At 48.5% G+C, this 26,521-nt stretch overlaps 2 protein-coding genes across 2 annotated transcripts; both read left to right on the top strand.

Moving 5' to 3' along the window:
* Nucleotides 1-11,964: 11,964 nt before the first annotated feature.
* On the top strand, nt 11,965-15,006 carry LOC142908630 (uncharacterized). Its single transcript, XM_076059397.1, has one exon. The coding sequence runs from the start codon at nt 11,965-11,967 to the stop codon at nt 13,462-13,464; it is 1,500 nt and encodes a 499-aa protein (XP_075915512.1). The 3' UTR covers nt 13,465-15,006.
* Nucleotides 15,007-15,186: 180 nt separating this feature from the next.
* LOC142908604 (uncharacterized) lies at nt 15,187-22,653 on the top strand. The gene is made up of 2 exons (XM_076059373.1): nt 15,187-16,482; nt 22,437-22,653. Exons 1-2 carry the CDS (start codon nt 15,385-15,387, stop codon nt 22,569-22,571), a joined length of 1,233 nt encoding a protein of 410 aa, XP_075915488.1. The 5' UTR covers nt 15,187-15,384; the 3' UTR covers nt 22,572-22,653.
* Nucleotides 22,654-26,521: the final 3,868 nt, after the last annotated feature.

The raw sequence follows: 26,521 nt of genomic DNA, 5'->3' as shown, positions 1-26,521 counted from the left end.
TGTTTTCAACACCCTTTGCTATGTCAGCCGAATTTAGCTTTCATAAATATTTCTTTTGTAGTCAGCCGAAATTGTGTGCTTAGAGTTTTGGGTTAACATTCATCTTGAAGATATGAAGGCTTCCAGGCATATTAATGACATTTTCCCTCTCATTGCGTGCCATAACAGCCCGTGGAGAGAAACCCTTCAGGTGCACTCTGTACGTGAAGGCGTTTGCACAGTCACCACATCTTAAAGTACACCAGAGAACACACACGGGAGATACACCCTTCAAGTTGCAGTGTGTGCGTGAAGGCATTTGCACGTTCATCAAATCTGATTAATTTGGGAAACTTTTTCACTACATCATGAATATATTAATAAGTATAGACGTGTAAGTCTCGTGTGCATTCCTCTGTGCCTGACGTGTAGATGGTGTGGATATTATTTTTTTCTGTCTGCAGCTGACGCTTCCTCTGCAGATTTGGTCTGATGGAGCAAAGGCAGTCAGCGCAGCTCGGTACGACAAGTCAACAATGCGACCAGCGTGCATACAGCACGGACCGGACTGGAAATTTGACACGGCACCAGAAAAGTCACACAGGAGAGAAACCCTTCAAATGTACTGTGTGTAACAAGGCATTTTCATGGTCATCAGTTCTTCAGAACCACCATAGAACACACACAGGAGAGAAACCCTTCAGGTGCAGTGTTTGTGGGAAGGCATTTTTATGGCCATCTGCTCTTAAAAAACACCAGAGAACACACACGGAAGAGAACCCCTTCAAGTGCAGTGTTTGTGGGAAGGCATTTTCAGATTCATTTGCTCTTAAAACACACCAGAGAACACACACGGGAGAGAAACCCTTCAGTTGCAGTGTTTATGGGAAGGCATTTTTATGGTCATCTGCTCTTAAAAAACACCAATAACACACACGGAAGAGAACCCCTTCAAGTGCAGTGTTTGTGGGAAGGCATTTTCAGATTCATTTGCTCTTAAAACACACCAGAGAACACACACGGGAGAGAAACCCTTCAGGTGCACGATGTGCGGGATGGCGTTTACACAGTCATGTAATCTTGTAAAACACCAGAGAACACACACGGGAGAGAAACCCTTCAAGTGTATTCTGTGCGGGATGGCGTTTGCACAGTCACCACATCTTATAGTACACCATAGAACACACACGGGAGAGAAACCCTTCAAGTGCAGTGTTTGTGGGAAGACATTTTCAGATTCATCTGCTCTTAAACAACACCAGAGAACACACACGGGAGAGAAACCCTTCAGGTGCACGATCTGCGGGATGGCGTTTACACAGTCATATCATCTCGTATTACACCAGAGAACACACACGGGAGAGAAACCCTTCCAGTGCAGTGTTTGTGGGAAGGCATTTTCACGGTCATCTCTTAAAAAACACCAGAGAACACACACGTGAGAGAAACCCTTCAAGTGCAGTGTGTGTGGGAAGACATTTTCAGATTCATGTAATCTTGTAATACACCAGAGAACACACACGGGAGAGAAACCCTTCAAGTGCAGTGTGTGCGTGAAGGCGTTTGCACAGTCATCTGATCTTGTAAAACACCAGAGAACACACACAGGAGAGAAACCCTTCAAGTGTACTCTGTGCGGGAAGCCGTTTGCAGATTCATCAACTCTTCGAAGACACCAGAGAACACAAAAGCATCGGAAGATCCACAAGGAGCGGAGTCGGAGTCTGAAATCAGCTTGTGAAAGTCAAAGTGCTGCAATGAACCCATCCCTCATGAAACAAGAACCGGACGAAAATCCCAGCTTGGACACTTTTAAAGGTATCAAGGTGAAATATGAAGAGGTGATGGTGAAATGTGAAGAAGTGATGAGCGAAGAAGTGAAGGTAAAATCTGAAGATGAAGATTCAACTCCAAAATGGGACCTTCACATCGTGAAGCAGGAGGAGAATTCTGACTGTGAGTCAGAGTGAGGCAACTCCCATCAGTTTGTGGAAGTGGAGGTGTCGGTGGACTTCCGAGACAATACAAAGTCAAGCGGAGACCCGGTAGATGTGTAAGCCAGAGACGATGTCGCTACAATAGATGCACCTTTGTCACAGGCCTTTAATGACAAGAACGTGAAGTTGAACACTTTGTGGGCCCGTGGGTTGGGTAGATCTCTAACTAGGAGCAAGAGCCAATAAGCTCCCAAGCATTCACTATGTTATAATAATTGCTTTTACATGGTGCTTGCTTAATCGCCTCAGCAACTCAGAGTTTTGTATCTCATCTCACCCTCGAAGAGCATCCCCAAGTAGCAGCTGCCCCTGTGTGGTACAAGGTGGCGTCCCTTGTACCACACAGGGGCAGCTGCTACTGCCCCTGTGTGGTAAGAGCCTGGACAAGAGCCTGTCATCTTCTTTGGTTCTTTCGGTAAAGTCACGTAGAATGAGAATAAAATAATAAAATAAAACAATAAAATTCTCACGACGTTTCGGCCACAACACAAGTGGCCTTCTTCAGGTGAAAGGAACAAACCTGTCGGGATGACAGAGCTACAATCAACGCTGCTAAGATTCTACGTGACTTTACCGAAAGAACCAAAGAAGATGAATCCTTGCAGTCACGAAAGCTTTAAATCGAAAAAAGAGCCTGTCAGTAGGGGGCGATGATTGATGTGTCATCTCAGTTGTGTAGTTTGTAGGTAATGTTTAGAATTTGCTACATTTTCACTCAGATGCCAGCATGCAATGGCCTACTCAATAGTATGTTTTACATACACTGTGAAGCAGACTGTGCCACTTTTTTTAAAAGCTTCTTGTTAATACGATGTAACGTGATGCAGGATATTTCACTGCAGTAATCCAATTTTGTTAATATGCCTGTCAATAATTGAGAATGTATACTTGTCTGGTTTTGTGCATACTTGTAACATTTGATCTATATGGGTCAAACATTGAATAAGTGATGTTAGGACAAAGTGTGTGTGTGTGTGTGTTTGAAAGTAACCTGTACAGAGAACTCAGGTGGGACCCGTTGTTCTTGTGATACAGGTCAAACGGTATTTTTGTGTTTCACGAAGCATCTGGAGCAACTCATTGTCTTTGAAATAGGGAACACGGTCGGATCATTCATCAGTTACAAGGCATACCACCTTGAAGTTACACGTAGAAGAGATACATTCTCTACAACACGACTTGTAGTTTTGTCTTACATGTTGACGTAGATTTTGTCTAACTGGGACTAGAAGTGCACCTTGCTGATTGACGTCTGGATGTTCGTAACCATCGGTTGAAGCAAACCCCGCTGCTGTTGTTGAGACGCTGTGCACCAATAATGGTCCAACACATTGACGGCCTTCAGGCCAGGAAAGTCACAACATTTGCACACGAAGGACGCATTCACACAAGTACCCCAAGCTCCCTTTTGAAGTTTTAAAATGAAACATCTTTGACTTGTGTTGTGTTTTGAATTAGATGATTTTATTTCTTCATTAAAAGCTTGTATCAATTTACATCTGGAAGACTTAATTGAAAAGGACATTTCGTGTGAATTTTCTCTCGTCATTAAGTAGATGGCCTTGCCGGGGGTTCGGTTCAATGCGGACACAAACAGTGTACACACACAGTGTACACACACACAGTGTACACACACACAGTGTACACACAGTGTGTACACACACACAGTGTACACACACACAGTGTACACGCAGTGTACACACACACAGTGTACACACACATAGTGTACACACACAGTTTATACACTGTACACACAATGTACACACACTGTACACACACAGTGTACACACAGTGTACACACACACTGTATACACAGTGTACATACACACTGTACATACACACAGTGTACACACACACAGTGTACACACACAGTGTACATATACACAGTGTACACACACACAGTGACAGTGACACACACAGTGACACAGTGACACACACAGTGACACACACAGCGACACACAGTGACACACACAGTGTACACACACAGTGTACACACAATGTACACACACAGTGTACACACACACAATGTACACAATGTACACACAGTGTACACACAGTGTACACACACACACAGTCTACACACAGTGTACACACACACAGGGTATACACAGTGTACACACACACAATGTACACACACAATGTACACACACAGTGTACACACAGTGTATACACATAGTGTACACACACAGTGTACACACACAGTGTACACACACACACAGGGTATACACTGTACACACACACAGTGTACACACGGTGTACATACAGTGTATACACCTAGTGTACACACACAGGGTACACACAGTGTATATATATACACACACAGTGTACACACACACAGTGACACACACAGTGTACACACACAATGTATACACATAGTGTACATACACACAGTGTACACACACAGTGACACACACACAGTGACACACAGTGACACACAGTGTATACACATAGTGTACACACACAGAGTGTACACACACACACAGTGCACACACAACAATGTCCACGTTGTTGCTGAGCTCACACACTCAAGGGAGGGAGCAATGGAAAATGAATCTAAATCAACTTAAACTCCAACTCTGTGACGTCACCACTCTGCATTACCTCATCGGCGTGAAACGTCAGGGGGAGGTGTACATCGCTAGTGACGTCATGTCACCAAGGTGTTCACCCCTCCCCCGTCCACCGCGCTCTTGAGCGTGACGACACCTCCGCTCGGGTCGCTGCCAATATGGTTCCAGTGGCAATCCTTATTTGGGCAAAGCTACGCCCAGTGACTGGCGGCTCATTAACATAATGTGTTCGTTAAAGCCGTCGCGAGTTTATTGCGATGGGTTCAGTGCCCACGCCCCCATCCCTCGAAATATGGGCAGGCCTCATTAACATAATTTATTCAGTTACAGAGCCGCTTGTGGGAGCGAAGTGACGTCATACTACTTCCTGCTGTCGCGAGGCAACAGGAAGCTGCCGTGTGCGCGCTTGCACTGAAATCCGAGGTGAGAAATTCTCATCGTTGTGGTGGTGGTGGTCGTTGTGGTGGTGGTTGTTGTTGTTGTTTACCAAGGTAGAGCCTCTCTCTCGTAGGGATGTCAGTTGAGTAGCAGCGAGCATGGGAATCGATGTCCAGGTTGGAACTTTACAACGCAGGGCCTAGCCACGCGGGGCCTTGCCTCCTGCCCTCGCCTGATTGCGTTTAATTATCTCGCTTAAGTTTAATTTGTCTTCACCCGGCTCGCCACTTTGTAACTTTGTTTTATTGTAAATATTCACGCAGTTTTCATTTTCATTTTTTTCACCAGGCCAAGCCCGCTTGAGCTGCTATACCGCTCTTGTTATCAGAAGCGACCTGCCCACAACAACACAAGGTGAGGCTTTGTCAACGTGTGTGAATGTTTTGACTTAAAACTTTGGTGACTGCAGGAATTAATATTCTTGGTTCTTTCGGTAAAGTCACGTAGATAGAAAATAAAATAAAAATAACAGATAATAATTTATCTTTTTTTTAAATGAAGCAAAACACCCCACAACGTTTCTATGGCAACATTAATGTTGAAGATGCGAGGGCTTACAGGAATATTTATGACATTTGCCCTCTCATTGCGTGCCATGACAGTGCTGTTTGCACAGTCACACATAGTCACTGTAAGATGTTTTTCTTGGTCGTGTTTTTGTTTTGTTGCTTGTTGTGGTTGCACCCGATTCAAGAGCCGAATGGCTCACGGGACTATAACCAAAATAAATCAAACTGAAAATCAAAAAAACTGAAACCGCGTGATGAATTTTGGGAAAGTTTTTCACTGCATCTCCAAATATATATAAAAGGCAAAGTTGTGATTGTGTGTGTCTGTTCAAAATGTTTAGCGTACTTCCCGACATGCAACAAACTGGAAATTTGCCATGTGGGTACTTTCCAGACTGTACACCGTGCAAACATACAAATACACTTTTGTGTTTTGTTAAGGGGGGGGGGAGGGGAGCTCAATAATGCATTTATTTTTTACACGGCAAGTGAGCTGTGACGTCAAATCTGTCACGTGACCCTCGCATGTGGAAGCGTCACTCATTGTAGTGTAGCGGTTAGCGTTGTCTGTGTGTGTGTGTGTGTCTGTGTGTGTGTGTCTGTGTGTGTGTTTCTGTGTGTGTCTGTGTTTGCGTCTGTGTGTCTGTGTGTGTATCTGTGTGTGTCTGTGTGTGTGTGGAAGCGTAACGCATTGTAGTGTAGTGGTTAGCGCTACGCCGCGCTACGAACCCGGCGACCCGAGTTGGATTCCCGCTCACGGCCACCACCGGTGACGATTATTTCAACCGCTTCTGGGCCTCCCCTGGTCGACTCAGCCTCAAACGAGTAACTGTTGTGGTGTGAACATCGCCACTGGGGAGACAAAGGCGGCCGAACGTGGTGAATCCAAGTCCCGGGCGAAGCCGGGTAGTACAGCTAGTCGTGAATATATGAATGAATATAGACCTGTAAGTCACGTGTGACTGTTTATATGCATTCCTCCATGGCTCGATACTGACGTGTAGATGGTGTGGATATTCTTATTTTCTGTCTGCAGCTGACGCTGGTCTGATGGAGCAACGGCCCTCAGCACACCAGCGCGGTACGACAATTCAACAATGCGACCAGCGTGCATACAGCACGGATCGGACTGGAAATTTGACACAGCACCAGAGAACTCGCACAGGAGAGAAACCCTTCAAGTGCACTGTGTGTGACAAGGCATTTGCATGGCCATCAGTTCTTGAGACCCACCAGATAACACACACAGGAGAGAAACCCTTCATGTGCAGTGTGTGTGGGAAGGCATTTCCAGATTCATCTAATATTAAAAAACACCAGAGAACACACACGGGAGAGAAACCCTTCATGTGCAGTGTGTGTGGGAAGGCATTTCCAGATTCATCTAATATTAAAACGCACCAGAGAACACACACGGGAGAGAAACCCTTCAAGTGCAGTGTGTGTGGGACGGCATTTTCATGGTCGTCTGCTCTTAAAACACACCAGAGAACACACACGGGAGAGAAACCCTTAAAGTGCAGTGTGTGCGGGAAGACATTTGCACATTCATAAAATCTTCAAGTACACCAGAGAACACAGAAGCATCAGAAGATCCTCAAGGAGTCGGAGTCTGAAATCAGCTTGTGAAAGTCAAAGTGCCACAATGAGCCCATCCCTCATGAAACACGAACCAGAAGAAATTCCCAGCTTTGACACTGTAAAGGAACCGAGGTGAAATATGAAGAGGTGATGGTGAAATGTGAAGAAGTGATGGTGAATAGCGAAGAAGTGAAGGTAAAATGTGAAAATGAAGATTCAACTCCAAAATGGGACCTTCATATCGATGGAGGCAACGTGAAGCAGAAGGTGAATTCTGACTGAGGCAGAGCGAGGCAACTCCCAGCAGTTTGTGGAAGTGGAGGTGTGGGTGGACTTGCTCCTAGATAATACAAAGTCAAGTGGAGACCCGGTAGATGTGTAAGCCAGAGATGATGTCGCTACACAGGCATTTAATGACAAGAACGTGAAGTTGGACACTCAGTTCCTTGGTTCAACCTGCAGGGTAAGAGCGGCCAGTCTTTGTGGACCTGTGGGTTGGGTAGAACTTTAACCAGGAGCGAGAGACAATAAGCCCCCAAGCATTCACTATGTTATAATAATTGCATTTACACGGTGCTTGCTTAACCGCCTCAGCAACTCGGAGTTTTGTGTCGTACCTCGTCTGAAACACTCGAAGAGCATCCCTAAGTAGCAGCTGCCCCTGTGTGGCACCAGGTGGTGGCCCTGCACCAGCTTGCATGTGGACAAGAGCCTGTCAGTAGGGGGCGATGATTGATGCGTCATCTCAGTTGTGTAGTTTGTAGGCAATCTTGATTCGAAGCTTTCGTGACTGCAGGAATCCACACTCTTGAGTTCTTTCGGTAAAGTCACCACGTGGGTAGAAACATAACAGATCACGGTGTTTAGATCACAGCAGGAACAATCGTCATCAGGTGGGACAACCACAGCAAGAGAAACTGCTGAAGTAGTAGGCGCCTACTCCAGTAGTTTCTTCTTCTAGCTGCTGTGCTTGTCCCACCTGATGACGATTGCTTGTGTTGCCATCGAAACGCCGTGATCTATTTGTAGCGTAATGTTTTAAATTTGCTACATTTTGACCCAGACGCCAGCATGCAACGGCCTACTCGTTTTGAATGACGCAACAATAGTACGTTGTACATACACTGTTAAGCAGACGGTGCGTGTTTGTTAAATAACTTCTTGTTAATACGATGTAACGTGATGCAGTCAATTTCGCTGCAGTAATTCAATGTTAATATGCCCGTCAATGATTTAGAATGAATACTTGTCTGATTGTGTGCGTACGTGTAACATTTTGTATGAGGAACAAACATTGAATAAGTGATGTTAGGACAAAGTGTGTGTGTGCGTTTGGAAGTAACCTGTACAGAGAACTCGGGTGAGACCCGTTATTCTTGTGATGCAGGTCAAAGGGTACTTTTGTGTTTCACGAAGCGTCTCCCTCTGGAGCAACTCATCATCTTTGAAATAGGGAGCACGCTCGGATCATTCATCAGTTACAAGGCGTACCACTTAAAAGTTACACGTATAGGAGGAGGTACATTCTCTACAACACGAATTGTAGTTTTGTCTTACGTTTAACACGTAGGCCTTCGCGACCAATATTATTCATAATAAAGGTTTTTGGGTTAGATCGCGTTTATTTATAAATGTGTCGTAACCCTCCACCACCCGACACGGCCAATCAGCCAAAAAAGTGTCACGTTGACAAAAGACAAATAATTCACTACTTTAGCCCACCGGTGTGTTGAAGAGTGAATTATTTGTCTTTTGTCAACGTGACACTTTTTTTGCTGATTGGCCGTGTCGGGTGGTGGAGGGTTACGACACATTTATAAATAAACGCGATCTAACCCAAAAACCTTTATTATGAATTTGCCTTACGTGTTGACGTAGATTTTGTCTAACTGGGACTAGAAATGCTCCTTGCTGATTCACGTCTGGATGTTCGTAACCATCGGTTGAAGCAAACCCCACTGCTGTTGTTGAGACACTGTGCACCATTTAATGGCCCAACACATTGACGGCCTTCAGGCCAGGAAAGTCACAACATTTGCACACGAAGGACGCATTCACGCAAGTACCCCATGCTCCGTTTTGAAGTTTTAAAATGAAACATCTTTGACTTGTGTTGTGTTTTGAATTAGATGATTTTATTTACTCATTAAAAGCTTGTATCAATTTACATCTGGAAGACTTCATTGAAAAGGAGATTTCGTGTGAATTTTCTCTCAACGTTAAGTAGATGGCCTTGCCGGGGGTTCGGTTCAATGCGGACGCAAACAGTGTACACACACACACAGTGTACACACACACAGTGTACACACACAGTGTACACACACACAGTGTATACACACATAGTGTACATACACTGTACATACACAGTGTACACACACACAGTATACACACACAGTGTACACACACAGTGTACACACACACAGTGTACACACAGTGTACACACACAGTATACACACACAGTGTACACACACACAGTGTACACACACACAGTGTACACACAGTGTACACACACAATGTACACCCACACAATGTACACACAGTGTATACACACATTTTATACAGTGTACACACAATGTACACACAGTGTACACAGTGTACACACACACAGTGTACACACACAGTGTACACACACACAGTGACACACACACAGTGACACACAGTGACACAGAGCGACACACAGTGACACAGTGACACACAGTGTATACACAGTGTACACACACACAGTATACACACAGTGTATACAGACATAGTGTACACACACACAGTGTATACACACAGTGTACACACAGTGTACACACACAGTGTACACGCACAGTGTACACGCACAGTGTATACACAATAATGTCCACGTTGTTGTAGCTGGGCTCACACACCCAAGGGAGGGAGCAATGGAAAATGAATCTAAATCAACTTAAACTCCAACTCTATGACGTCACCACTCTGCAATACCTCATCGGCGTGAAACGCCAGGGTGAGGTGTACCTCGCTAGTGACATCATGTCACCAAGGCATTCACCCCTCCCCCGTCCACAGCGCTCTTGAGCGTGACGTGACCTCCGCTTGTGTCACTGCCGATATCGGTCCAGTGGCAATCCTTATTTGGGCAAAGCTACGCCCAGTGACTGGTGGCTCATTAACATAATGTATCCGTTAAAGCCGTCGCGAGTTTATTGCGACGGGTTCAGCGCCCAGCCCCTACCCCTCGACATATGGGCCGGTCTCATTAACATAATTTATTCAGTTAGTGAGCCGCTGGTGGGAGGGAAGTGACGTCATACTACTTCCTGCTGTCGCGAGGCAACCGGAAGCTGTCGTGTGCGCGCTTGCACTGAAATCCGAGGTGAGAAATTCTCATCGTTGTGGTGGTGGTCGTTGTGGTGGTGGTTGTTGTTGTTGTTGTTTACCAAGGTAGAGCCTCTCTCTCGCAGGGATGTCAGTTGAGAAGCAGCGAGCATGGGAATCGATGTCCAGGTTGGAACTTTACAACGCGGGGCCTAGCCACGCGGGGCCTTGCCTCCTGCCCTCGCCTGATTGCGTTCACTTTAATTATCTCACTTAAGTTTAATTTGTCTTCACCCGGCTCGCCACTTTGTAACTTTGTTTTATTGTAAATATTCACACAGTTTTCATTTTCTTTTGTTAGCAGGCCAAGCCCGCTTGAGCTGCTATACCGCTCTTGTTATCAGAAGCGACCTGCCCACAACAACACAAGGTGAGGCTTTGTCAACGTGTGTGAATGTTTTGACTTAAAACTTTGGTGACTGCAGGAATTAATATTCTTGGTTCTTTCGGTAAAGTCACGTAGATAGAAAATAAAAATAACAGGTAATAATTTTTCTTTTTTACAATGAAGCAAAAAACCCCACGACGTTTCCATGGCAACATTAATGTTGAAGATGCGAGGGCTTACAGGAATATTTATGACATTTGCCCTCTCATTGTGTGCCATGACAGTGCTGTTTGCACAGTCACACATAGTCACTGTAAGATGATTTTCTTGGTCGTGTTTTTGTTTTGTTGCTTGTTGTGGTTGCACCCGGTTCAAGAGCCGAATGGCTCACGGGACTATAACCAAAATAAATAAAACTGAAAATAAAAAAACTGAAACCGCGTGATGAATTTGGGAAAGTTTTTCACTGCATCTCCAAATATATATAAAAGGCAAAGTTGTGATTGTGTGTGTTGTCTGTTCAAAATGTTTAGCGTACTTCCCGACATGCAACAAACTGGAAATTTTCCATGTGGGTACTTTCCAGACTGTACACCATGCAAACATTATACAAATACACTTTTGTGTTTTTGTTGGGGGGGGGGAGGGGAGCTCAATAATGTATAGATTTTTTGGACGACAAGTGAGCTGTGACGTCAAATCTGTCACGTGACCCTCGCATGTGGAAGAGTAACGCATTGTAGTGTAGCGGTTAGCGTTGTCTGTGTGTCTGTGTGTGTATCTGTGTGTGTGTCTGTGTGTGTCTGTGTGTGTGTCTGTGTGTGTGTGTCTGTGTGTGTGTGTGGAAGCGTAACGCATTGTAGTGTAGCGGTTAGCGCTACGCTACGCTACGAACCCGGCGACCCGAGTTCGATTCCCGCTCACGGCCACCACCGGTGATGATTATTTGAACCGCTTCTGGGCCTCCCCTAGGTCGACTCAGCCTCAAACGAGTAACTGTTGTGGTGGTGTGAACATCGCCACTGGGGAGACAAAGGCGGCCGGACGTGGTGGATCCAAGTCCCGGGCGAAGCCGGGTAGTACAGCTAGTCATGAATACATGAATGAATATAGACGTGTAAGTCACGTGTGACTGTATATATTAATTCTTCCATGGCTCGATACTGACGTGTCGATGGTGTGGATATTCTTATTTTCTGTCTGCAGCTGACGCTGGTCTGATGGAGCAAAGGCCCTCAGCACAGCAGCTCGGTACGACAAGTCAACAATGCGACCAGCGTGCATACGACACGGATCGGACTGGAAATTTGACACAGCACCAGAGAACTCGCACAGGAGAGAAACCCTTCAAGTGCACTGTGTGTGACAAGGCATTTTCAGATTCATCGACTCTTAAAAAACACCAGAGAACACACACGGGAGAGAAACCCTTCAAGTGCACTGTGTGTGGGAAGGCATTTTCAGATTCATCGACTCTTAAAAAACACCAGAGAACACACACGGGAGAGAAACCCTTCAAGTGCAGTGTGTGTGGGAAGGCATTTCCATTTTCATCTAATCCTCAAAGACACCAGAGAACACACAAGGGAGAGAAACCCTTCAAGTGCAGTGTGTGTGGGGAGGCATTTTCACAATCATATAATCTTAAAAAACACCAGAGAACACACACAGGAGAGAAACCCTTCAAGTGCAATTTGTGCGGGATGGCGTTTGCACAGTCCCCACATCTTCAAGTACACCAGAGAACACACACGGGAGAGAAACCCTTCGAGTGCACTGTGTGTGGGAAGGCATTTTCATGGTCATCTGCTCTTAAAATACACCAGAGAACACACACTGGAGAGAAACCCTTCAAGTGCATTGTGTGTGGGAAGGCGTTTGCACGTTCATCAGTTGTTCAGACCCACCAGAGAACACACACGGGAGTGAAACCCTTCAGGTGCACCTTGTGCGGGAAGGCGTTTGCACGTTCATCAGTTGTTCAGACCCACCAGAGAACACACACAGGAGAGAAACCCTTCAAGTGCACTGTGTGTGGGAAGGCATTTTCACAGTCATCTGGTCTTAAAAAACACCAGAGAACACACACAGGAGAGAAACCCTTCAGGTGCACTGTGTGCGGGATGGCGTTTGCACAGTCACCACATCTTAAAGTACACCAGAGAACACACACAGGAGAGAAACCCTTCAGGTGCATTCTGTGCAGGATGGCGTTTGTACATGTGTCACATCTTAAAGTACACGAGAGAACACACACGGGAGAGAAACCCTTCAGGTGCACTCTGTGCGGGAAGGCGTTTGCAGATTCATCAAATCGTCAAAGACACCAGAGAACACACACGGGAGAGAAACCCTTCAAGTGCAGTGTGTGTGGAAAGGCATTTTCACTGTCATCTGTTCTTAAAGTACACCAGAGGACACACACAGGAGAGAAACCCTTCAGGTGCATTCTGTGCAGGATGGCGTTTGTACATGTGTCACATCTTAAAGTACACGAGAGAACACACACGGGAGAGAAACCCTTCAGGTGCAGTGTGTGTGGAAAGGCATTTTCACTGTCATCTGTTCTTAAAGTACACCAGAGGACACACACAGGAGAGACACCCTTCAGGTGCACTCTGCAGGAAGGCGTTTGCAGATTCATAAAATCTTCAAGTACACCAGAGAACACAGAAGCATCAGAAGATCCACAAGGAGTGGAGTCTGAAATCCGCTTGTGAAAGTCAAAGTGCCGCAATGAGCCCATCCCTCATGAAACACGAACCGGAGGAAAATCCCAGCTTTGACACTTAAAGGTATCGAGGTGAAATCTGAAGAGGTGATGGTGAAGAGCGAAGAAGTGAAGGTAAAATGTGAAGATGATTCAACTCCAAAATGGGACCTTCACATCGATGGAGGCAACGTGAAGCAGGAGGAGAATTCTGAGTGAGGCAGAGCGAGGCAACTCCCAGCAGTTTGTGGAGGTGTGGGTGGACTTCCTAGACAATACAAAGTCAAGTGGAGACCCGGTAGATATGGGTCTCTATCAGTAGTCGATGGGTCTCTATCAGTAGTCTATGGGTCTCTATCAGTAGTCTATGGGTCTCTATGAGTAGTCTATGGGTCTCTATCAGTAGTCTATGGGTCTCTATGCAGTGATTCTATGGGTCTCTATCAGTAGTATATGGGTCTCTATCAGTAGTCTATGGGTCTCTGTGCAGTGACTCTATGGGTCTCTATGAGTAGTCTATGGGTCTCTATGAGTACTCTAAGGGTCTCTATGAGTAGTCTATGGGTCTCTATGAGCAGTCTATGGGTCTCTATGAGTAGTCTGTGGGTCTCTATCAATGTTCCGTTTGGAATTGATAAAAGCTACCATACTGCCTCTACTTGACTACTGTGACATCGTGTATAAATCAGCCCCAAGTACTGTACTGAAGAAGCTTGATTCCATCTATCACTCGGCCTTAAGATTTGCATTGAACTGCCCATATAGGACTCACCACTGTGATCTCTACATTGGGTCAAACTTAACATCTCTTAATGTTCGACGGCTTGTGCACCAGATCTTATTTATTCACGATGTACTTACAAAAAATTCCGCAAACTACCTACTGGATCTCCTCTGTTTCAAAGAACAAATTTGACCTCAGGTCTTCGCTCATTTACCAGCTTCACATTCCCTATTGCCGTACAAAAACTGGAGGAAGAGCTTTTGCTATTGATGCCCCCAGGGTCTGGAATGCTATTGCCAATAAACTGCAACTTAAATCACTACCTATGAGATCTTCACTCAAAACTGCTCTAGAGGAGTTGTACAACCCTAGCTGCCACTGCTATTCAGTGGCCTAAATTATGGCCCTAGATTTTGGTGTTATAATTTATTTACGTAGTTTATTGTTAAAAATTCGGTCACAGTCCCTATGATCACTGTTACATTGCATTTATGGCTTTTATTTTGGTGATTTCGAAAAGTTTTTTTTGTTTTGGCCATGTTTTTGTTTATTGTAGTACGGAGTTAGACTGATGGCCTTAATCTTAGTTGTCTTGTGGTTGTTGTTGTTTGACTTGCATCCCACTGGGATTTTTGCACACAGCGTTGGTGTACGGTGCTATTGCTGCTTGAATATTTTGATATTTTTTTCCTGTATTTTCTGTTTGCACAGTCACAAAATCACTTTAAGATGTTTTCTTGTTCATGTTTTTTGTTTGTTGCGGTTGCACCCGATTCAAGAGCCGAATGGCTCACAGGGCTATACCAAATAAATGAACTATGAACTCTTGTCTCAGAACTGATTTTGCACTGTACGTCCACCCACGTGGCCCCGCCTCCTCGCGTGCGGATCGTGAATCGAGGTCAAAATCGACCGACGACTTGCAATCGAAGTCGATTTGAACGTGGAGGAATCGATTTCCCTCGATACCGAATAGATCCACGGATCGATCCTACGCCATCACCGAGAACCAAATCTGAATCGAGGGAGAAGCCAAACAGCTCCCAGCGAGGCGCGAAGTCGCCACCTCCTCTGCCTCCTCTACCTCCTCTACCTCCACCTCGTCCCCCTCCTCCACCTCCTCAGTTGCCTCGCGACATCAACGACCCCGCAGCAGCGGAATCAGCAACAACGGCGTCAACGCCCGCCACTGAGGCCTACACCGCCATGCAGCCTGCGGCCTCTGCCCATGCCGCGTCGCATTCTGCGGGTGGGATTCAGGCGAGGGTCGGCTGCTGCGGCGGCGAGGAGGAGGAGGAGGATGAAGCGATGCAGCTGCTGATCATCGTAACCTCCGATCTAATCTCCGGCTACGTGGCTCACCTGACAGAACAGGCGGAGCAGCGGCGGCAGCTCCACAAGCAGCAGCACCAGCAGCCCGTGCAGCAGGGACAGCAGCAGCACCAGCAGCAGGGACTGCAGCACCAGCAGCCTGTGCAGCAGGGACTGCAGCAGCAGCACCAGCAGCCTGTGCAGCAGGGACTGCAGCAGCACCACCAGCAGCAGCTTCAGCAGTTGCAGGAGCAGCTCCCGAAGGTGCAGCGACAACTCCAGCTGGCGCAGCAGCAACAGCAGCAGCGGGCGGAGAATCTTCGGCAGCAGCAGCTCCAGGATGTGCAGGAGGTGCAGGAGCAGCTTGAGCAGGTGCAGCAGCAACAGCAGCTCGTGCGGCGGCTCCAGCAGGAGCGGCAGCAGCTCCAGGGGGTGCAGGAGCAGCAGCTCCAGGAGGTGCAGGAGCAGTATCGGCTCCAGGACTTACAGCTAATGCATCGGTTCAAGCAGCTGCAGCTGACGCAGCACGAGCAGTTTGAGCAGCTGCGGCAGTTCAAGAACTGGCAGGAACTGTGGCGGCAGGTGCAGCAACTGCGGCGGCAGGCGCAGGAGGTGCAGTCGGAGCTCCAGGCTTCCCAGCGGCTCGTCCGGCAGCGTGTGGAGCAGCTGCAGGAGGTGCTCGACACCCAAGGGGACATCTTGCTCGCTCAGCTTGAAGCCTCCATCCCGGACTTGGCGAGCCGCACGGAGGAGCTGGCGAGGGAGGCGGAGCCGCTCCGGCTGGTCGTGACCATGGCCTGGAAGGTTCTCGCCGGCGGGCCCATGAACTGGGAAGGCGTCCTGTCCATGGTGGTGTTTTGCGCGCTGCTCGTGAAGAGCTTGAGGGCCTCCGGTCGTCTGGGCGACTTGGAGAAGTCGTGGCCCTTGACGGACGCGGTGGCCGCTGTGCTGTTGATCACACGCAAGCCGTGGCTCATGGAGCAGGGAGGCTGGGTGAGGGGTTACACACCGCCAACACCAACACCACTACCGTCGCCACCACTAACACCGCCAACACCACTACCGTCGCCAACACCAATACCACTACCGTTGCCACCACTAACACCGCCAACACCACTACCGTCGCCACCGCCACCACCAACACCACTACCGTCGCCACCAATAACACCACTACCGTCACCACCGCAAACACCACTACCGTCGCCACCACTAACACCACCAACACCACTACCGTCGCCACCACCAACACCACTACCGTCGCCACCACTAACACCACTTCCGTCGCCAACACCAACACCACTACCGTCGCCACCACCAACACCACTAACACCACTACCGTCACCACCGCCACCACCAACACCACTACCGTCGCCACCACTAACACCACTACCGTCGCCACCACCAACACCACTAACACCACTACCGTCACCACCGCCACCACCAACACCACTACCGTCGCCACCACTAACACCACTACCGTCACCACCGCCAACACCACTACCGTCGCCATTGCCACCACCAACACCACTACCGTCGCCACCACTAACACCACCAACACCACTACCGTCACCACCGCCACCACCAACACCACTACCGTCGCCACCACTAACACCACCAACACCACCACCGCCAACACCCCCACCGCCAACACCACCACCAATAACATGTTTGAGAAATAGGGAGCCATCCCTTGAATGCACCCGGGCATCAATCAGCCTCCCATTGTATCTGTACCAGATGAAAAGGCTTCACAAACTACGTGGTCAAAATAGATGTTAAATAATGTGGGAGCCAGTGGACATTCCTGTCGCACCCCAAGGTGTACAGGGAATGGCTGCGACTCCCGGCCACGTAGTTTTACCCAGGCCTGCTCACCATCATGACGGTCCTTCATGATCGTGAGCAGCAGGTCAGGGACTCCGAAAGCACGTAGAACAACCCTGAGCCCAGGCCTACTGATGGTATCATAGGCCTTGACCAGGTAAATAAAGCAGAGATGTGTAGGTCTTGTTGGAATTCCCTACACCTCTGCTGTAGCAGACGGACAGATCACATGGCATCTGTGCAGGACCGCTCTTTCCTGAAACCGCATTGGGGCTCCGCAAGCCTCTCCTCAGCATGCCTGGCAAGGCGATGTTAAATAATCCTAGCCAGGACCTTTACCAGCACACTAAGGAGTGAGATGCCCCTGTAGTTGTTACAGTCTGTGCGGTCCCCCTTTTTAAAGAGGGAGACCACCAGGGCATCCTTCCAATCCTGCGGAACCCGTCCAGTGGTCCAGACTTGTTATGATGTCATGTAGGGCAGTTTCAAGTTTTCAAGTTTCATTCATTAGGTGTAGCCCTGTGAGCCATGCGGCTCTTGAGTCGGGTGCAACCGCAACAAAGTATGAACAGAGAAACATCTTAAAGCGACGACGACGCGCAACAGAAACATCCTGGATAAACCAGCAAATCTTACAGAAAAAAACACCGTATTACAACGCTGTGTGCAAAAATCCCAGTGTGATGCAAGACAAACAATAACAACCAGAAGACAAGTTAGATTCAAGTTATCAGGCCAACTCCGCACTTCCGCAAGAAACATGGCTTAACCATCTGTTTTAGAAATCACCAAAATAAAGCTATAAAATACATAGTGGTCCGCACACCATACGATTGAACCCGAGTTCAACTCCCAGCCACGGCTAACATCACAGTGAGGAGCTATATCTGAACTAGTCCCTGGCTTCCACCATATAAACTAAATTAAAAATATATATTTCACCAGGTAAGGCCCAGAGCTATATAGCTCTTTTTTATAAACGATCTGGCTATCACAAATGATAGCTTAACGAAGTGGCTCATCATGGGGAAATTTATAGCAGCCAAATACTCTATAAACGCACGTTGATTCTAAATGTGGAGAGGGAAAAACCGGAGGCCCCGGAGAAAAATCCATGCGACCACGATGAGAGAGAAATTAAAACTCCAAATATACACGTGTAAGGGTCGGGATCTAACCCACGACCTCCTATATACCAAGCGAGGTAGTTAACATCTCGCCACCTCGAAGTATGGTCATACAACCATCGTGACCAACATGGCAGACGCATCCATCTGTCTAGCAGTGGATTGACAAATGTCCACGATTTAATTATTTGAAAACTGCTGAACTGTACTGTCTGCTACAGATCACACAGCATTCAGTTGCCTTGGAGGTGGGTGGGCGGCTGCACAGCATGGCATCTCAATGCCTGTGTTATCCACCAACTCTGCTTGCTTGTTAATGGATTATACATGCATCGGCGCCATTAAACGTCGTCAACAAAGGACAGCTGGGCAAAAAATTAAGTTAAAGATTTTTTTTTTAATCAAGGTGTTTCTTTCTTCATATGCACTGCTTATCACGGTTGCTGATGCAGCACGCCAGTAAAGATTTATGCGGCACTTTGTCAATCCGCCGCTGGATGAAGGATTCCCCAACAGTATTGGTCATGGGAATTGTTGGACCATGCTTTCCCACCAGCCCTTTCGTGAAAATACTGCTGAATAATGGTCTGATTACACCATGTTGGGTCATTTAGGTTGTTTGACCATACTTCACCATGCTGATCAGTGTGGGTTGTGAAGTAGTGTGGACCTAGGACCGGTTCAGATATTATTCGCCGCTGAGAGTCATCCAAATTGCGTGTAATTCCAGGTGTTCGCTTGTTTATCAAGGACAACCTCAATGAGTATCATGACTCTTTCAGGAGGCCCCTGCCATACTTCAGCCATAGGGGTCTTCTACGAGTGCTGTCTATTACAATCTGCGGGTCATTTTTTTTTATTTGGCAAATCGGGACCGTGACAGCAGCACACAATGGCGTGATCTTGCGACAGACGTTGTGAGGTCTTTAACATCCGACTGTCAAGTGGAAGGCGCGTATGTTTACGGTTAATGCAACGGCAGCCGTGAGCAGGGTGAGTGCCGGATTTGAACGGTGAATTTCTGCAACAAGCGGCGAACGTGGTAAAGCTGGCGTGCGCCACCAAAATGATTCAGCCGCGGGGATAAATGGCCACTGCTTTTGTTGATGGTTTGGGGGGGGGGGGGTAGCTATCCCCGTTGAGAAACTGAATGAGTAAATAATTGTCCTCTGTCATTTGAGCTACCTCCGTCGTCTACTCCGTGTCCAATGCTAATAGGCGTCTCTCTTACTCCGGATCATCAAAGCAATGCTGCAGTTGCCACCTAGCGGTTGAATCCCCGTACTGCCATTTCTAATAACATGACGTAAACCAACTACGTAGATGCATAAATAAATAAATAAAGGATCACCGTTCTAATTTATAAAAGACAATAACCTATCACAGCAGCAACATGAGCGCGGGACGGGCAACGAACGGTTTCAGCAACGCCAAAAGACGTGTACTGTGTGGACAAAACTTTTCAACAAACGCCACCCTCGCTCAGCATTTCGCTTGGGAGATCATCTCTGCCCGCTGCCTTTCCTGGTCTTAGGTTCTGGATCGCCTTAAGTACTTCCTCAACAGATGGTACCTCAGCCAGCCACTCACAGGGGGTGACTTCTTCGACACCTTTGAGGCACCGCAGCCTCAGCAGGGTCATCCCCACTTTGTGCCACGATGTTTTCCAGGCTGAGGGATTTCCCCTCCTCCAGGACCTCACAGAAATGCTCAGCAAATCTGCAAACCCGTTCCTGGGGGTCGGAGATTGGATCACCGTTCTTTCCCCTAATTGTAGTAATAAGTGTGGTGCTGCAGGTTACTTTATGGAATTAAAGAGCGATTTGTGATCATGGGCCATTGAGGCAGACTCCATCTCCTTAGCAACCCGCGACAACCGACCGTCCTTACAGCGCCTCACGGCTCTCCGAACCTCCGAGCGAAGGCTGCGGTAAGCCTCATTCTCTGACGTGGGATGCTGCAGACGATGAGAGTCAGCCTGTCGCTTTTTTCTCAGCCAGCCTGAACACCTACTTTGTGAGCCAGGGTCTATGGGGATAGGTCTGGACCGCGTACCCAAAGCAGCCAATTGCAGCTGCATGAGCCACAGTCCTCGCCCATTTCCCCTCGACATCAGGAGGAGCGGGGGATGAACCAGCCCGAAGGTTCTGGAAAGGGGCGTGGCCAGAGGTGGAGCTTGGAAAGGGGCGTGGCCAGAGGTGGAGCTTGGCCACGCCCGGCATATATAAGGGAGACCGAAACCAGAGGTTCGGGGCTGTTAGCAGGTCTTGGGTCCTGGCTGCGTCTCTGCTCGTCGTGATCCCTTCGTCTCCGACCACGTGGCTGTTCTGCAACACCCTCTCCGTTGCCGCCGCCGCTACGCTAGTCGGACAGCTGGCGCAGCGTATGCCGGAGATGGGCTGTGTGTTAGGATCGTCTATGTGCAGCTGTGTTACGAAGTGTGTCGCCCCGTGTGCTCTTAATAAATAAGAAGCCTTCTACTCGACGTGTCTCGGAAGTCGCTCAGTGCACACGCTTTGTCTTTGAGAACTGGTCGGCCTACACCAGATACAGCAGTAGAAGCAGTCTTCTCTATGGCCTGGACTCCTACCCAGTGTCTCACTCCCCAGTGTCTCACTACCCAGTGTCTCACTACCCAGTGTCTCACCACCCAGTGCCTCACTACCCAGTGTCTCACTACCCAGTGTCTCACTCCCCAGTGTCTCACCACCCAGTGTCTCACTAGCAGTGTCTCACTACCCAGTGTCTCACCACCCAGTGTCTCACTAGCAGTGTCTCACTCCCCAGTGTCTTACTACCCAGTGTCTCACTACCCAGTGTCTCACTACCCAGTGTCTCACTAGCAGTGTCTCACTACCCAGTGTCTCACTACCCAGTGTCTCACTAGCAGTGTCTCACTACCCAGTGTCTCACTACCCAGTACCTCACTAGCCAGTGTCTCACTTCCCAGTGTCTCACTACCCAGTGTCTCACTACCCAGTGTCTCACTACCCAGTGTCTCACTGCCCAGTGTCTAATTAGCAGTGTCTCACTACCCAGTGTCTCACTACCCAGTGTCTCACTACCCAGTGTCTAATTAGCAGTGTCTCACTACCCAGTGTCTCACTATCAGCGTCTCACTACCCAGTGTCTCACTACCCAGTGTCTCACTAGCAGCGTCTCACTACCCAGTGTCTCACTAGCAGTGTCTCACTACCCAGTGTCTCACTACCCAGTGTCTCACTAGCAGTGTCTCACTACCCAGTGTCTCACTACCCAGTGTCTCACTAGCAGTGTCTCACTACCCAGTGTCTCACTGCCCAGTGTCTAATTAGCAGTGTCTCACTACCCAGTGTCTCACTACCCAGTGTCTCACTACCCAGTGTCTAATTAGCAGTGTCTCACTACCCAGTGTCTCACTATCAGCGTCTCACTACCCAGTGTCTCACTAGCAGCGTCTCACTACCCAGTGTTTCACTACCCAGTGTCTCACTACCCAGTGTCTCTGTACCAGTGACTCACTACCCAGTGTCTCACTAGCAGTGTCTCACTACCCAGTGTTTCACTACCCAGTGTCTCACTAACCAGTGTCTCTGTATCAGTGTCTCACTACCCAATGTTTCACTACCCAGTGTCTCACTACCCAGTGTCTCACTACGCAGTGTCTCACTACCCAGTGTCTCACTACCCAGTGTCTCTGTATCAGTGTTTCACTACCCATTGTCTCACTACCCAGTGTCTCACTACCCAGTGTCTCACTAACCAGTGTCTCACTACCCAGTGTCTCACTACGCAGTGTCTCACTACCCAGTGTCTCACTACCCAGTGTCTCTCTACCAGTGACTCACCACCAAGTACCAGATCAGAGAACAATGCCAAAAGGCGACCAGCACAAGGACAATGCCATGCGTATCAGCAGAGCATTTACAGCTCGGGGCTGAGTAGCAGCAGCAGCAGCTGTGTGATGACGATGATGATGGGGCTCTCTTTTCGTTCTGTTTCTCTGCTGCCACACAGGAGGGCTTCCTGGGAGCGTTCGGGCCGGGGACGCCCACCTATGAGAGGAGCCGCAGACGCCGAGCTCCGACGGGCAGCGACAGTGGAGACGAGAAGAGAGAGACAGAGAGAGAGACAGAGGCTTTTGACTTTTAAACAACTTTCATTGCCGCGTTAAAAACGTGCCAACTACAAACTTAAATGTTCATGTTTTAAAAAAGAAATTCCACAAAAACAATTGTCGTGGGATGCATTTTATTGAGTGCGTATACACAATTTGACTTTAAGTCTTGCCGCAGAAAACTGGTTACACACAAACAGAACGTACAGCCAAGAAATTGTGATGACGTGTTGTTTTAAATTGCCTAAATTTCTGTTAAAACACTTTTTTAAGTCACAACGTCAGACAGTTGTCTTTGATCGTTCACAATGAACGTTTGTGTGTTTAGCGTTACCGACGTAAAGTGCGTGCAAGTAAGTCGTGACTTTTAACCGTAATCTTAACTTCTAATGGAACATACATCTGAGTAGTAGTATCATGGCACTGAGCTATGTGAAAATATAGCTGGGTACGCTCAGTCACATAAAAAAAGTCATTTTCATGTTCCGTTGAAATACGTTCACTCAGTGTACTAAGCAACCAAAAACGACATCATAATGAACAGGATTAACCTTTAGTTATGGAATGCACCGTCGGATCCTAAAGATTGTTGAACTATGAGACCACAACGACGCCTATCTTATAATCCTGTGGGGAGTATACAACATGCACACACACCAAAGTGGTCTGAGCATTCGTGGAAAATGTGCGGTACAACACATCGTTCAATTCCTGTCAAGCCTAACGCATTGCTTACGAGTATCCTATTAGAAGTGTAACAGTCGGCATTGGTCACAGGTTCATAACGTATATATGTATCGTGTACAAAATCCTCTTCGAAGACGTCTGGCCAACGTGAAAGAGTCAAAATTACCCCCCCCCCCCCCACCCGCCTCAAAGGGGCTCTCCAGAGCCCCCTCTCGTGGAGCCCCATCTGTCAGCAGTGGCACGGGTAAGAATTGCAGGGCTACGCCTCTTACCTGTTACACAATGTCTGGCATTAGTGGCGGTGAGCGTAGACCGAGATTGAGTGATTGATGTGAAACTATCTGCAGTAAATGATATGTTGCGTCTCTTAAAACGTTTGTGCTTTTTTTTTCTAGCTGCGCTCCGAGAACAATTTTCCCGGATGATTGTTGCGTTTGTTCAAATGCATGTTTTTTATCTTCATTAGACCTCCTTTGCCAGTACCAAAATGTAATAATAATAGTAGGGGTTTTTCCCCTTTTTTTGGCAACAAAACTGAAACCTTTTTACAAGGATTCATGTTACTGCATTAACCACAATACCTGCAGTCAAAATGCAAACAAAACACATACTATGATAATATATGATGCATTGTCCCTTAGAAAGAAAGCCGTCCCTTGGTGTGGACCAATCAGTTTCAAGGACAATGCCACATAAATATTATCATAGTGTGTTTTTTGTTTGCAATTTGACTGCAGGTATTGTGGTTAATGCAGTAGCATGAATCCTTGTAAAAAGGTTTCAGTTTTGTTCCCCAAAAAAAGGGTAAAAGCCCTACTATTATTACATGTTTTATATACACATATGTAGCGACTCCAACTGAGTCGCAGACGTTGTCTCGGGAGCAACACCACTTCACCGACTCAACATAACACAAGCCACGCTTGGGTGTTGAACGCCCATCTAGCTACGCTACGGCAGCACCGGACACGGCTCGTTATCCCGGCCCGGACCCTGAGCTGGGTCCCAGACCGCGTGGCTAGAGGCTTCTCCTCCCCCCGACGTGGATCTTCATCGCCGGCAACACGAAGAACCCCGGGGCCCTCGCGGGGCCCCCGTCACATCGGCCCGGGCCGGGGCTGGCTCCGCCCCTCGCCCCGCCCACCTTCCGGATCTCTCCGCCTCTTTCCCGAAAGCTCCCCGAGAGCTCCTCTACGCCACGTGACCGCCCGGCAGCCCCCCTCCAACGTCGTCCGGCCGCGTGCCGGCGGGTCAACCGGCGTGTCGTGCCCCAACGCGACCCCGGCTGGCCCGCGCCGCACGCCGCTCGCGGTGCCTCCGCGCCGACCGGCGCTCAGCCAGGCCCCCCGCTAGGACCGGCGGCGCCACGCCCGGTGAGCGGGCCGCACGTGATGCCAACGCATCGTCCGCCGTGGCTTCGTAAGCCCGGCACCACGCGGTGACAGTCGCAGTCACTACACACGCGTTTTCATCTTTGGTTCTTTCGGTAAAGTCACCACGTAGAATGAGAATAAAGTAATACATTAATAAAATAAAATAACACGATAAAATTCTCACGACGTTTCGGCCACAACACAAGTGGCCTGTCCTCGAGACAGTCTCGTCCCTTCACCTGATGAACACACACTACACCGATAACTCTTTAGAATTGCCGCTTGTTGTTGTTGTCTTTCAGCACGGTTGGGCAACGTGCGGTGGTGGTGTGACAGAAAGAGTTCAACGTACACACATACACACACATACACACACATACACACACACATACACACACACACATACACACACATATACATACATACACAACAACCGCCATTCGCCACTAAGTGGCGGTGACGTCACCACGATGCTTGTGCCAGGCTATGTGCACCGTGAGGCCACGTGAAGTGTCGAACGCCCGCTGGCAGGTCACTGGGCAGACCCAGGTGCCACGGGTCGACTGACTGAGATGACTGGCTGATGCACCACCTGTGCCCCCTACTGTGCCAACCTGCTGTGCTTTAGCCACCCGGCGCTCCGCTCGTTGTTCTGAGCGTCGCTCCTCCGCCCTCCGTTGTTGTTGGAGGGCGACTGCCTCCAACTGCCCAGTAGCATCCTTCACGAGCCTCCTCCACAGAGGCTGATCTTGACACCGCTGGTACCAGTCATCGGCAAGTCCACTCAGCTCCACGTCCTCCTGTACCACATCACTCCAACTCTTCTCTAGCCCGTGCCGCGCCCGCTTAGCCCCCTCAATCCGGCCAAACAAAAGCTGTTTCGGCATGCGGTGGCTGGGCATGCGGGCTACATGACCCAGCCATCGCAGCCTTGCCTGCCGGAGGAGCTCACCGATGGGACCCTGCCCAGATCTTTCAAGGATTTGTGAGCTCACACAATCCAGTCTGGTTAAACCCAGGATGGATCGTAGGCAGGCCAGCCTAAATGTTTCTAACCGGCGAAGATGTTCCATTAGGGGGGTCCACGTTTCGCAAGCGTAGAGAAGGGAGGGAATGACCGTGGCCGAGAAGACCTGAAGCTTAGTGCGGAGCGACAGACCAGGTAGCTTCCACACAGCGTTACGCAACCGATGAAAAGATATTGCCGCTCGACTGATTCGGAGTGAGACCTCTGCTGTTAAACTGGAGCCAGTCATAAGCACACTGCCCAGGTATGGGAAACTCTCCACTCTCTCCACAACTGCCCGATCACCGATTGGGAGTTGTGGGGGTGGAGTGTCCGATGGTACAAAATACCCAGGCAGGTGCTTAGATTTGGTGGGGCTGATGGTAAGGCCCCACCTCTTAGTGGCACGCTCCAGTCTCAGCAGCAGCGTCTCCAACTCCTCCTCTGACTGAGCAGCTATTACCAAATCATCAGCATACATAACGTGGTTGAGCAATAGGGAGCCATCCCGTGACCGCACCCGGGCATCGATTAGCCTCCCATTATATCTGTACCATATGGAGATTCCACCGGTACAGCTATTGAAGGCTTCACGAACTACGTGGTCAAAATAGATGTTAAATAATGTGGGTGCCAGAGGACATCCCTGTCGCACCCCAAGGTGTACAGGGAATGGCTCTGACTCCCGGCCACGTAGTTTTACCCGGGCCCGCTCACCATCATGAAGGTCCTTAATGATCGTGAGCAGAGGGTCAGGTACTCCAAAAGCACGAAGAACGACCCAGAGCCCAGGCCTACTGATGGTATCATAGGCCTTGACCAGGTCAATAAAGCAGAGATGTAGGTCTTGTTGGAATTCCCTACACCTCTGCTGTAGCAGACGGACAGAAAATATGGCATCTGTGCAGGACCGCCCTTT

This window comes from Petromyzon marinus, unplaced genomic scaffold, assembly GCF_048934315.1.
Source record: "Petromyzon marinus isolate PM22_M1 ecotype Great Lakes invasive population unplaced genomic scaffold, UKy_Petmar_22M1.pri1.0 PM_G_Scaffold_10, whole genome shotgun sequence".
NCBI lineage: Eukaryota > Metazoa > Chordata > Hyperoartia > Petromyzontiformes > Petromyzontidae > Petromyzon > Petromyzon marinus.
Note: the sequence above shows the minus strand (reverse complement) of the source record. Positions and strands in the feature narration are given on the sequence as shown.